Source organism: Chrysochloris asiatica, unplaced genomic scaffold, assembly GCF_000296735.1.
Source record: "Chrysochloris asiatica unplaced genomic scaffold, ChrAsi1.0 scaffold00099, whole genome shotgun sequence".
In the NCBI taxonomy this organism is placed as follows: Eukaryota; Metazoa; Chordata; class Mammalia; order Afrosoricida; family Chrysochloridae; genus Chrysochloris; species Chrysochloris asiatica.
Window position 1 is genome coordinate 638,273 of NW_006408617.1, and position 13,667 is coordinate 651,939.

The 13,667-nt window shown below is 37.3% G+C and overlaps 1 protein-coding gene across 2 annotated transcripts in view; it reads right to left on the reverse strand.

The window, feature by feature from the left end:
* Window positions 1–13,667, reverse strand: part of FAP (fibroblast activation protein, alpha) — a 175,698-nt gene that overhangs the window by 61,559 nt on the left and 100,472 nt on the right. For both annotated transcript variants that reach the window (XM_006866989.1, XM_006866990.1), the window contains 4 exons: window positions 9,191–9,295; window positions 9,022–9,092; window positions 6,247–6,300; window positions 4,437–4,561 (listed from right to left, as the gene is read on the reverse strand). In XM_006866989.1, coding sequence (XP_006867051.1) covers window positions 4,437–4,561; window positions 6,247–6,300; window positions 9,022–9,092; window positions 9,191–9,295 — 355 coding nt within the window. The remainder of the gene's footprint in view (window positions 1–4,436; window positions 4,562–6,246; window positions 6,301–9,021; window positions 9,093–9,190; window positions 9,296–13,667) is intronic.

The following is a 13,667-nucleotide window of genomic DNA, read 5'->3' on the forward strand; positions in this document are numbered from 1 at the left end:
TTTTTTTTTTTTTTTACCTGCAGAGAATAAGCTTTAGATCTGATCCTCAGTGTTGTAAGTGTGACAATGTCATACTCTGTATGGGGACCCTCTGACAATTCACTTGCACCCGTGTTAGTGGGAGTAATGCTAATTCTGGGGTAAAATATTAGGAAGCCACTTTTTCCAACTAGTGTTTACCAGTAATAAAGCTCACATTCTGATGTCCATTTGCCTAACTCCTCAGTCTAGTTTAATCAGTTCAAACTTGGGTTGAGGAAATGGGGTATTACTTAGTAGGCTTTCTCAAAAACCATCCATTCTTTATTATGAAGTTTCAGAACCTTGTGGAATTTATTTGAGACTATTTTAATTTTTATCAGTTTTTGTTTAAAGTTATTAAGAGGAACCAGCAAGCACTTTTGTTTTTGGTCAGAATGTAAGGCAATGAGAACATGAATCTAAATGTCTAGGCTTTTAGTCAGTCAACATCTACTCTGTGGAGTTGTAATGGGGTGCAGTTCTGTGAGTGACAACTATTTCTATTCCCCAAACTATGAGATAAACTAATGACTGACCACCCATCACAAAATAGCCCGAGGCTGTGGTCCTAGTGGGCAAGCATAAATTGTCTAAATTTCCTCCTTTGTATTGTTTTTTGTTCCATCAACATCAATATGATTTTCCCTGTTTTAATCCTATAATTGAGGATTTATTCACCATTTCCCTTCTCCTTTAAGAGAGAGTTTGAAGTTACATAATGAGGCTTTACTCTTAGTCCTAAAGGGAAAGATTTCAAGGTTTTTCCTATGATGGCGCAGTGACTCATTTTACTGGAGCTTCAAAAACACCAGATGATGTGGGGCTTCCCACACAGTATATTTTTTGCTAAATGGGAAATTACCATACTGCCGAGGAAGAGTGAGTGGTGGAAAAGTCAGGCGATTCAAGTTCTAGAAAGGACTCTTCCACCAACTTTTGAGAACTTAGTCCTTGAGTTCTTATCTTTTAGGTAAGCTCTAATGCTCAAGTCAATACATACAAGTAGATGGCCAAAGTTTTATAAAATATGGTGTAGAACGTTCAAGCATTATACATATGCAGAATGAACATAAATATAGATGTGCATGTGTAAGTGTAGAGCCATCAATGTCTTTATCATCAAATATATCAGCATGGATTTGTTTTACATGTACAGTTCAGTGACATTAATGACGTTCATCATGTTGTATAACCATCACTACTATTCATTTCCAAATATTTTTATCTAAAGTGAGTTTTTGGCATACCTTGTGAAAGGCAGAAATGCTTTAATATTCTCTAGCATCTATGCTCATTCAGAATGCATTGATTTTTCTATTAAATGTTAACCATTTTTCTTTAATGAGTGAATACAGAGATTAAGGAATCCCTGCCTTCCAGAACAAGAAGATAAACAAATGACTCTGTAGTTAGTTCAGTGATACTATTTGCCTGGCATGTAAGCTTTCAATACATGTTGAATTAATACATAGTGTGGGTTGAACAACACTGCGTATAATTTAATGTATACCTTTAAATGCCACAACCACAGGCAGCACATATGGTCATGAATGATAATCTCTTAACATTTCAAAGATGCCTCTGACCAAACATTTTGTGAAACTGTTGTGTTAAACTGACATCTTGGGCCATCTTGAAGGGAGAATTTGGGTCAAAATGTGTCTTAGTTTTCATGCAGTCCAATGAACAATGTCTCAGGTTCTGGGCCAGGTACCCAGATGAGGGTGGCTTTCATTATGGAAAGTAAAGGCAATTTTAGGTGCTTCAGCCACTGAGCAAGGATCTCAAACTAGTATGAGATTCTATTTGTTCCCTAGCCTCCTCCCTCTGGAAGGTGATACCAAAACAAGAGAGCAGTATTCACTTGCGCCTCTCCTTCCTTCAAGGGCACATCCTCACTTCCACCTGAAACTCATGGATTAACTAGGAGAGAGAAGAAAATGGAAAATATTTGCCAAATCAGATTTCCAAATCCCTGTAGTCACTACTGAGATCCTAATATATTTCATTGATATGTTGATCAACATCTAATTTAACCTGTTTTGTTGCTTTCCAACTGTTCAGGATATAGATATATTTTTCTTTGTAATATAAAATTATGGTAATAAGTGAATATGTGGCTTAATCAGCAAGAAAATGTTTTGTATATTTTATTGCCTGTGTTTTAAAAAAATTGAAACATTGCTTAGGTTTTCTACCACATAACAACTCTGTATACAATAAAAGGAAACACAGCCTGTCCCAAGTCCTCACAGTGATGGCTACATTTGAGCTCATATTTGTATTCGCTGTCAGTCAATCTTGTTGTGGGTCTTCCTCTTTTTTGTTGACACTCCATTTTACCAAGCATGAAGTTTTCTCCAGGGACTGGTCCCTACTGATAATATGTGCAAAATACATGAGTCGAAGTCTCACTGTCCTTGTCTGTAAAGGGCATTTTGACTGTACTTTCAAGATAGATTTGTTTGTTCTTCTGGCAGCCCATGGTATATCGGCCAACACCATATTTGAAAGTCATCAATTTTTCTTCAGTCTTCCTTACTCATAATCCAGTTTTTGAATGCTTATAAAGCAATTGAAAATGCTGTGTGACTTGCATTAGACATACCTTAGTCTTAACAATTACAACATTACCTTTTAACATTTTAAAGAGATTTTTGCTCTTCATCAGCAAGTGCTTCATATCCTCCTTGATTTCAGCAACCAACGTTGTGTCATCTGCATATCACAGATTGTTAATGAGTCTTCCTTCAAATCTAATGTCTCATCTTCTCCATGTAGTCCAGTTTCTCCATTTGTTCAGTATACAGATTGAATAAATATGGTGAAAGGATACAACTATGATGCACACTTTTCCTCATTTTAAATCATGCACTAGCCCCTTGTTTTGTTTGAATGACTGTGTTTTGGTTTATGCACAGGCTCCACATGAGCACAATTAAGTGTTTAGGAATTTCCATTCTTCACAATGTTATCCATAGTTTGTTATGATCCACATAGTCAAATATCTTACATAGTCAGTGAAACACAGGTAAACATGTTTCAAATACTCTGTGTTTTCAGTCAAGATCCACCTGATATCAGCAATGATATCCCTCATTCCATGTCCTTTTCTGAATCCAACTTGAATGTCTTGGCATTCCCTGTTGTCGCACTGCTACAACTATATGAGTATCATCAGCAAAAATTTACTTGAGTGGAATATTAATGTTTTTTGTTAAAAAATTTCCACATTCTGATGGATCATCTTTCTTTGTAATAGGCATGAATATCTCTTTCAGTTGATTGGCCAGGCATCTAACTTCCAAATTTCTTGCCATAGACAAGTGAGCACCTCCAGAAAAGACATACTGGATAATAAAGGTTAATTTTCCATCTTCTTTGAAACTATAGTTCAAAACATCATGGTTCTCCTAGGGACCTCAGATTTCAAAGCCATCATTCTTTCCCATGATTGTAGGGCTTTGATGTTTCTCTAGGCAATTGAGCTGAAGTCCAGCAATCATTTTATAAGAAAATATGTCTTTTTATGATATTGCTTGGATCCTGCTATATCTGAATGTGTTAGATAGTGTCTGCATGCAACATCATGGTACTGGAACACGGTGACTGAAAGCGTAGATTTAATCAACAGACCAGTGTAAACATTCAGACTTTATTTCCTTACGTGAAAAATAGAAATAATAATATCTTATTACCTTCCTTTCAAGTACCTACATGGTGCAAATAGTGCACTTGACTGCTATCACAAGGTTGCAGATTTTAATTTACCCAGTGGTACTTTAGAAGAAAGGTTGGACAGTCAACATCTGAAAACCTTATGGAGCACAGTTCTATTCTGAGATACATGGAGTTAGTTGATGTAATAACCACTGTATTTTAATCTTTACTTCTTTTTTTTTTCTCTCTCTAAGAATTAGATGAGATAATGTAGATTGCATAGTCATTGCCATCTAGTAGATTCTGACTTGTGGTGAACTCATGTATATCCCAGTTGAAATATGTTCCATAAGGTTTTCAATGGCTGATGCTTCAGAAGTGTATCTCCAGATACTTTCTTCTTAGGTGCTTCAGTTGTTGTTGTTGTTAAATGCCATCGAGTCAGTTTCAAATCAGCAATCTTGTATAGGGTTTCCAAGCAGTGGATGGTGTGCTTGAACTACTGACCTTGTGGCTAGCAGTGCTGCTCCTATGGTGCCACACCAGGACTCCTCTTGGTGTACTCAAATCTCCAAACTTTTGGTTAATGACTGAGCACATTAAACATTTGTGCCATCCAGGGACACCAAACATAGATAAAGACCCTTACAAATATTAAATGCGTATTAACTAGTAAGTAAGAATCAGGTGGTGGTGATGAAGATAGTGACAGAGGCAGTAAAGATGGTAGTACTTGAGCTAGGTTCATTACCTACCATAACAGATGAGTGCATAGTACTTGGCATAGTCGCTGAAACTTGCTGTGTAATATTGGCACCTTTCTTTCCTTAGATGGCAAGTAATGCACTTCTTGCTTGGAGGATAGCTTCCAATGCTAATTCTAGAAAGAAATGAAAATAAAACTAAACTGAAATTTTGAGATTGTATTTATCAAAATGTACTACTCCATGTAAAATGACTAATTTACATATTGACATCAAACCCACTCCAAATTTCTTCTGCCAATGCCTTTTATAATAAAGGGTAATCACATTATTTTGCAGCCTGATTTTTTATTAGTCTTTTCCTAAATAGGCACAAACCACCCAGAAGAAACCCTCTGTGGCTTCTCCAGGGTAGGGGAATATCTAACACCTCAAAGGGACTGAGTGGTTAAGAACTCAGCTGCTAACTGAAAAGTCAGAAGTTCCATAACCATTACTTCTAACACTTTATTGCCTGTTAGGAAGTGAACTCAAAGTTCTCTGTTTTCTCATGTCTCTTCTTCTATTCCATTGTAAAATACATATAGGAAATCTGGCAGATCGTCAAGAAAGAAGTCCCTTTTCTTATTATATGTGTAGAAGGGAAATTAGTTATGCTGTTGTTGTTAAGTGCCATGAAGTCAATTCTGACACATAGCAACCCTGTATTGGGTTTCTGAGGAACAAGTGGGTTTGCACGGTTGACCTTGAAGTTAGCAGTCCAGTGCTACAGTCCTACAGTGCCATATCAGGTCTCAAAATTAGTAATAAGTTTAGCTTATTGTGAAATAAGAACCCATAGTTCTGTATGCCCTGTCCTCTCCACTCTTCCTAATGGAAAGTTTGGGTTCATTAAAGCTCAGCCAGGGGGTGATTCCTCTGCACATTCATCCAATAGCCAAGGTGCACTTAACTCATTAAGAAGCTCTGATAGTGTAGTGATTACAAGTCGGGCTGCTAACCTCAAGGTCAGCAGTTCGACGCTACCAGCTGTTCCACAGGAGAAAGATGAGGCTTTCTACCCCTGTGAAGATTTACAGCCTCAGAAACCCTATGTAGGGTTGCTATGAGTCTGAACTGACTCCACTGCACACCATCACCACCACCACTTAACTCATTAGTCCCACATTTCCGCCACAGAGTATTTGAACTGAATTATTGGTTTTAATATGTATTTATAGGTCTCATCCCCAAAACCACAAAATCAGAATTCCATTTGGGGGCAGTTAGGAAGTATTAGGAATCTTTGAGTGGTGCATACAGTTAACGTGTTCAACCATTAACTAGAAGATCGGAGGTTTAAGACTACCTAAAGGGACCGTGGGTGTCCTGGTGTGGTGCTGTGGGTTAATGTACCATACTGCGAAGCCATTTGAACTGCAAGGTCGGTGGTTCAAGCTCACCAGCTGCTCCTCAGAAACCCTTTACAGGGCCGCTATGGGTCAGAACCGACTCGATGGCACTTAACAACAACAACGAAGGAAACTTGGAAGAGAAGCCTGGAGACCTACTACATAGATACTTAATAAATATATGCTAAATGAATGATTGTCCTCAATTACCTCTAAGCTTGTTTAAGCTATTTTGTTCCATGTTTATATCAGCATCAGAATACCTTGATTTCCCTTTTGAAAACAAATATTTTGAGCTAGCCAACATATTTTTTGGGGTGTACATCCTTACACTGATGTGGTATACAACATCCTCTAAGTGTTTTACCTTAATTTAAAAAATTATTTTCATGTTTTTAAAAATATTCTACATCTCCTGTGAACTCTGACATATTTTTATTCTCACATCAATATGTAAAAATATGAATTACCTGTAGATATTTCTTCTTCCAGGATAGCCTTCAAATTCATTGCTAGAATAAAACCTGAAAATACATGTCAAGATTACTAAATGAACAATGATAATTAAATAATAAAGCTAAACCCATTGCCACAGAGTTAATTCCAACTCAAAGAGATCCCATAAGACAGAGGAGACCTGCCCCATTGGGTTTCTTTATGGACGCAGACTGCCTCATCTTGTTACTGCAGATCAGTTTGAACTTCTGACTTTTCAGTTAGCAGCTGAGTTCTTAACCACTGTGTCACCAGGGATTTGATTAAATAATGGCTATTTAGTCAGTTCCAACTCATAGTGATGCCACGCACTGTAGAATGAAACACTGCCTGGTCCTGCGCCATCCTCACAATAGTTGCCATGTTTGGGCCCATTGTTGTGGTCACTGTGTCAATCCATCTTGTTGGGGGACTTACTCTTTTTTGATGACCCTCCACTTTACCAAGCTTGATTTCTTCTTCAGGGACCAATTCCTCCTGACAACATGTTCAAATAATGAAAGTTTGCCATCCTTGCTTCTAAGGAGTTCTCTGGCTGTACTTGTTCCAAAATGGATTTGTTGGTTCTTTTGGCATTCCGTGGTATTTCCAATATTCTTTGACAACACCATAATTCAATTTCATCAACATCCTTATTCACCACTTTTTAATTATATACAGCAGAATTTTGCAGGCATATGATATTAATGATACTGTTCAGTGATTCGATTTGGGTTTTCTTGATTTAATTTCCAATTAAATTATGGAATTTTTAATATTAATCATTTTTTCTCCTTTGGAAAACAAACATTTTGAGCTAGCCAACATTTTTTGATGTTTTATTTTAACTCAAAAAAGATTTTAAAATTTATATTTCTGATATGTTCAACTTGGTAATATTATTTCTGCTCATCTGTGAACTCAACTGAATGTCACAAAGTAACTTTGTTTTGTTTTCCAGATATAGCACAATAGGGTGCAAAAGGTTTATAATAACTAAGATTTGGTTACCAATTTTAAGTTCTCAGTACTACTGGGCAAAAGCCCAGATATTATTTCCTCACTTTCATAAAAGCTTTTATTCCCAAATAAAAGAAAAAGCAACAGAATATGACTCATTCCAAGCATTAGATTTATCTTCTTAACTATCATCCTCCTTACACGTCTTTATTATTTCATGTGACTCTGATCATCACTTTCACTTGCCTTTCCCTCATCAACTCAAAATATCTGTGATTGAAACTACTCAGTCATTTTCCCAGTTAGTTCCTTGCACTTTTGGGGTGTTTTCTTGTGTTTTTTTTTTTTTTTTGTTGTTGTTGTTGTTGTTTTGCTGTTATAGAGTCCCAGTTCTCTCATCTCTACAATTTATAACCAAGTTCACTTTCTTTTTCTTCTTATTGTTTTCCCTCAGATTCAATAATTCACCAGTATTGTACTATTGTCCTACATTCCACCCATTCCATGAGTAGTTTTTTAGCTCCTGCTCTGTCAGGAGCTAAGTGCAAAGAATGTGATAAAAGAAAGCATAGTTTTACCTTCAAACTGTCTAGATTTCATTGCCATTGATCTAGTGTAGACCCTCTATTACCTCAAGTCTAGATTGTGATCATTACTATGCCTAGCTGCCTTTCTTCTTTAATCTGCTAAACATATTATGCCTGACATTTTTCATTTCCCCTTATTTTCATTTTAGGCACCTGGTGTGGTGCTGTAGGATAAGAACTTGACCATAAGGTCGGTTTGAACTACGGGGTTGGCATTTCAAACTGACCAGCAGCATCTCAGAAACCCCATATAGGGTCGTGAATAATCAGAATTGACTCTACAGCACTTAACAACATTTTCTTTTGCTATAGGATTCCTGGTGTGGCACTTTAAAATCATCACTGGACTGCGGATCACAAGTTCAGCAGTTCAAACCTACCAGTTGCGCCTCGGAAACTGTACAGGGTCGCTATGAATCAGAACCGACTCACAACACTAACAACAACAACAAATTCCTCTTACTCAAGTGATTTCAATGGCTCCTTACCATAACTCCAAATTCCTTTTCTCAACATTCAAAAAATTTCATAAATTAAAAATTGTTGTTAGGTTGGACAGTGAATAAGGAAGACCAAAAAAGAATTGGTGCATTTGAGCTATGGTGTTTGAGGAGAATATTAAAAGTACCTTGGATTGCCTAAAGAACAAACCATTCAGAGTGCTCCTTGGAAGCCAGGATGGCCAAACTTAATCTTTCAACTTTGGATATATTATCAGGAGGGACCAGTCACTGGAGAAAGATATCATGTTTGGTAAAATGGAGTGTCAGAGAAAAACAGGAAGACCCCCAATGAGATAGATTGGCACAGTGGCAGCAGTGATGGGCTAAGGGGTTGTAAAGATTGTGAGGTTGGCCCAGGACCAGGCAGTGTTTCATTCTGTTGTGCATAGGGTCACTATAAGTCAGAACTGACTTGATGGCACCTAACAAGTACAACAACAATAGTTAGCAAAGAATGTGCCAGCTATAGAGTAAGTCCTGGAGTCCTCATGTGGCGCTGTAGTATAATGCACTGGACCACAAAGTGGGCAGTTCAAACACCCCAGCCACTCTTCAGAAACCCTAAAACAGGGCCGCTGTGAGTCAGAACTGGCTCAAAGGCACTTAACAACAACAACATAGAGTAAGTAGCAAACAAAAATATTCAACCAAAAGAGGTGGTGCAGTATCATTTGCACATCCATCAGTGCCAATTAAAACTTGAATAGTATGCAATACTTACAGTGAATCCTGTGTTATTTTGAATATATATATGGCCTCCCACTTGCCACTTGTAATTTGAATAGCATTTTCCTATAAAAAGACAAGCATTATGTTGTGTGAAGCTCAGCGCTATTTGAGCAACCTCAAGTGAATGATCTTTAAGGAGATAAATCTTGGAATGCACATACCACAGTGTCTTTGATATAGTGAATATGTTTGTAGCCATCCTTGTCACTAAATATTTTGTAGTATGAAAAGGCATCATAGTTGAAAACTGGTGTCGAAACAAAGAACTGTAAGAAATTAACAGAGGTTACGTTAAAAGTCAGCCTATACTGACATCGTAGCTAGTTATATTTAAAAGACATTATAGCATTATGTTTATCGGGATTAGATTGCCTTACCTCTCTAACCTTCGATTAGTCACATCTGAAATTCCTTGTTTGTTTGTTTGTTTTTTTTAGATAGACAGCTTTTCTAGTTACTCTCCTAGGCATTCATTCATCCAACCTCTTCTCACTGGCTACTGCATATACCTGGATTTATAATGCTTGATATGATTGATTTCTATGCTTTGAGATTATGTATTTTTTATACAAGTACTAAGAGAATCACAAATGAATATTAATATTTAACCAAGTCAAACTTCAAAATTTTGATATTTGACCAAAGTGCAACTCCCATTATGTTTTATGTTTTGTAGCTCTTTTTGATTCTCAATTCATCTGATATCAAGCCCCTTACACCAATGAAATTATCTTTAAAAAATTTAAAGATAATTGCCTGAAACCACAGTTTTTAATGGGAAGAGGAGGATCTCTAGATAGTAAAAGAAAAATATTTTAAAATGGGGCTTAATCCCAACCTCAGAGCAGACCACATTGTCCTTATTTGATCTCTCACAGAGTGTTCACTGAATACCCAATGTGAACCACTTAATGGCTGAAGGAGTCTGGGTACTCAGCTTCAGTGAGCCCCCTGAAACAGCACAAGCCACATTTCAATATCCTGAATGGTATGGATAAGCAAATTCTTGCAGAAATCCTCACACTAAATTTGAGCCAGTAGTTTTATATGTTTCTCCCATTAAATACGAAATCGACTACTTTTATGTTTGCTGACTTCTTTCTTTCCTGGTCACTCAGTGACCTATAACAGACAAGGCCTATAACAGAAAAATAAAGTGATGAGAGAGCAGCAGGAGACAACTCACACAGAGCAGATAATCCCACAAATAATCCAAAACCAACTTTCTCTCATGGCTATCCATTACATGATAGTGAACCCAAACCTGATTCAGTTCCTTTAGATTTGCACCAAGCAACAATAACTTAAAAAACTACAACAGACATCTTTTAGCTACTAAAAGCTTGCTGGGGCTCAGTCTTGACTTGTCTTTGAGTGGGAAGAGAGCAGAAGAGGTTGTTGTAGTCCTCTTTGCTGATGACCCTGCATATAATCTGATGCTTGTTCCCTTTTTGGGCAAATCAATGTTTAGTTCTCTTAAAATGAGCATGATACTTAGATGCAACTTATTTTATGTGATGTCTGTAGTAGATTGACTAGTGAGTGACCTTCAAAAGTTCATGTCCACCTGGACCTCAGAATGTAACCTGTTTTGGAGATAGGGTTTATGAAGATGTAATTAAGTTAGTGATTGAGATGAGATCATACTAGATTATTGTTGTTGTTAAATGCCGTCAAGTGTCAAGTCAGTTCTGACTCACAACAACCCTGTATAGGGTTTCTGAGGAGCAGCTGATGGTTTTGAACTGCCAAACTTGCGTCTTCATAAGAAGAGGAAAAGACACAGAGGGACACACAGACATAGGGAAAAGGTCATGTGAAGAAGGCCATGTGTCCCAGGGAATAAGTCCATGTAAACCTGAAAGCAGAAATTGGGGATATGCAGCTACCTGTCAAGGAATACTAAGGATTGCTGGGAGTTAACCAAAAACTGAGAGTCAAGGAAGGACACTTCCTTAGAGCTTTAAGAGGGATCAAGGTCCGGCTGACATTTGAGTTTTGGACTTTTTGTCCTCAGAAATGTGGGAGAATAAATTTCTGCTGTTTAAAGCTATCTAGTTTGTGGTAACTTGCTATGACAGACCTAGAAAACGAACACAACATCCTAAATCTTATCACATTGTCATGACATAGATAAATAGTCAACAAAATGAAAACTAAAATAAAAGGAGCTTCCATATTCTCACATGAATCCCTCATTAGTTTCATTAATAATAAGACCAGCCTTAGTTGGATTTTGTGTATTGAGAATAATGCCTATAAGTAAAATTGAGGCAAAATTGAAGTTAAAAGGCCCAGTATTAGGAACTCTGATTTTCAATTTTGCGTATGGAATTTCATTAGTATAGGTGTTTGACAATGCCATTCTTACATTTCAGAATGAGATATTGTCCTCTGAGCTAAATGATGAAATATTTACTTACCAGTAGTGACATAACTGGACTCCTGATGTGGCACTGTAGGATCAGCACTGGACTATGAACCACAAGATCGGAAGTTTAAACCCACCACTTCTCCTCAGAAATCCTGCGCAGTGTCACTATGAGTCAGAACTGATACTAAGAACTGATACTAATTGATTAACAACAACAATAGTGACACAATTGAAGTCCTGGTATTGCACTGTAGGATAAGCACTTGACCACAAGGTTGGTTTCAATCACCAGGTTGGTGGTACAAACTCACCAGCTGCTCCTGTTGTTGTTGTTGTTATGTGCCATTGAGTCGGTTCCAACCCATAGCGACCCTGTATAGGGTTTCCGAGGGTGTAAATCTTTACGGGAGTAGAAAGCCTCATCTTTCTCCCGCGGTGCAGCTGGTAGTTTCGAACCGCTGACCTTAAGGTTCGCAGCCCGATTCGTAACCACTACGCTACCAGCAAACTCTAAACAGGGTCACTGTGTGTCAGAACCTACTCGACAACACTGAAAAACAAGTGATTCAACTAGTGATTTAACAACAGCAACACTTAACAACAACAACAACAACTCCTCTTTAAGGAGCCCTGGTGGCACAGTGGACTAAGTGGTGGACTACTAACTGCAAGGTCTATAGCTCAAACCCACCAGCCACTTTGTAGGAGAAAGATGAGACTGTTTGCTCCCTAGTAGTTTTGGAAACCCTAAAGAGCAGTTTTACTGTGCCCTGTGGGGTCCTTAAGAGTCAGAAACAAAGTGGGTCGGATGGGTACTGACCATTTTACAATGTCTCCTGCCACAGTGCAAAAGACAGAAACTGATTCTAAGTTGTCAAAATCACTAACATATAGAGTCTTGGACACAGATTAATTTAAAGTACCACTGTCAAAAATCTTTTCCCTCACATTTGGAGTTATTTTTAAAATATTAAAAAACTTATAGATTAAAACTTAATATTTTGTTTTCATTGAACATACAAAAAATTATATGGCACGTTATGATCTGTTAAGATGTTAGAATCAGGAAAACAGGAAGAACGTTTCTGCTAAGCAAAGACTGTTATCTTCTTCTTCCCTTTTATTGCCCACATCCAAGACAGCAATTTTAGATGAGCAGGTAACTTGGGTGAAGTAAAGAGAGTGTGAAAGATTTACTCAGTCACTTTGTCAAAGCCAGGCCCATAAAGTATTCCACATTAACTGCTTCTTCATAGGGAACCACTCTAGATAAGCACACAGCTAAGTTGTCCTCAGTTATTACAAGGACCCTTGTAGTTTACTTTATCATGCTTAGATTATCTATCTGATAAATTGCTCATCTATACGTGAAGTGCAAAAGCCACTTAAAATATTTTCCCTGCTCGATCAGATTATATACCACTATATAATATCTTGCCATAGATGATATGTGCCCTGAAACCCTTTAAGACCTGTGCCTAAACTGTGTTCACATTTAAAACAAATAAATGAATCGTGTCAACATTTAAGACCAATACCTAAACTGAGTCTACATTCAGTCAAAAGCACAGATTTTCAAACATTTATTAGAATGTTCATTTTTCTGAACTAAAGAGTTCTGGTACCAGCCTAAAGAAAGTTTAGTATTTTGCTTAATTGTTTAAAAATAATTCAGGTGTAGTTTTTCAGTCTAAACTCTATGTTTTTAGTGCTTGTGCTCCAAACTTAGGGGCTTAAATACTAAGTTTTTTGTTTGTTTGTTTTAATTAAATCCTCCTCCTTTTCAGCTGCTTTCCACAGGGCAACAGAACTATTTTTTAAAGTGTTTAAGTATTTACTTTATTATTGCTGTAGAGAACCAACACAGTAAAGCATACATCAATTCAGCCTCTTCTACATGAACAGTTTAGTAACACTGACTGCATTCTTTGAGTTGTGCAACCGTTTTCACCCTGCAACAAATCAATTTAAAGTGAAAGTGTCATGATTTTTTCTGATCAAATATCAAAGAATAAGTATGGTTCTCTCCCCAGATTAAGACAGTGAGTATCTCAGTGTTAGAGGGAGGAAGTGATAGGTGAAGTTCTCAGGAAACAAGTTGGACAATGAATAAGGAAGACCAGAATAGAATGAATGCATTTGAATTATGGTGGTGGAGAAGAATGTTGAAAGCATCAAGGACTGCCAGAAAACAAACAAATCTGTCTTGGAAGAAGCCAGTATGCTTCTTAGAAGTGGGGATGGCAGGACTTTGTCTCTCACAC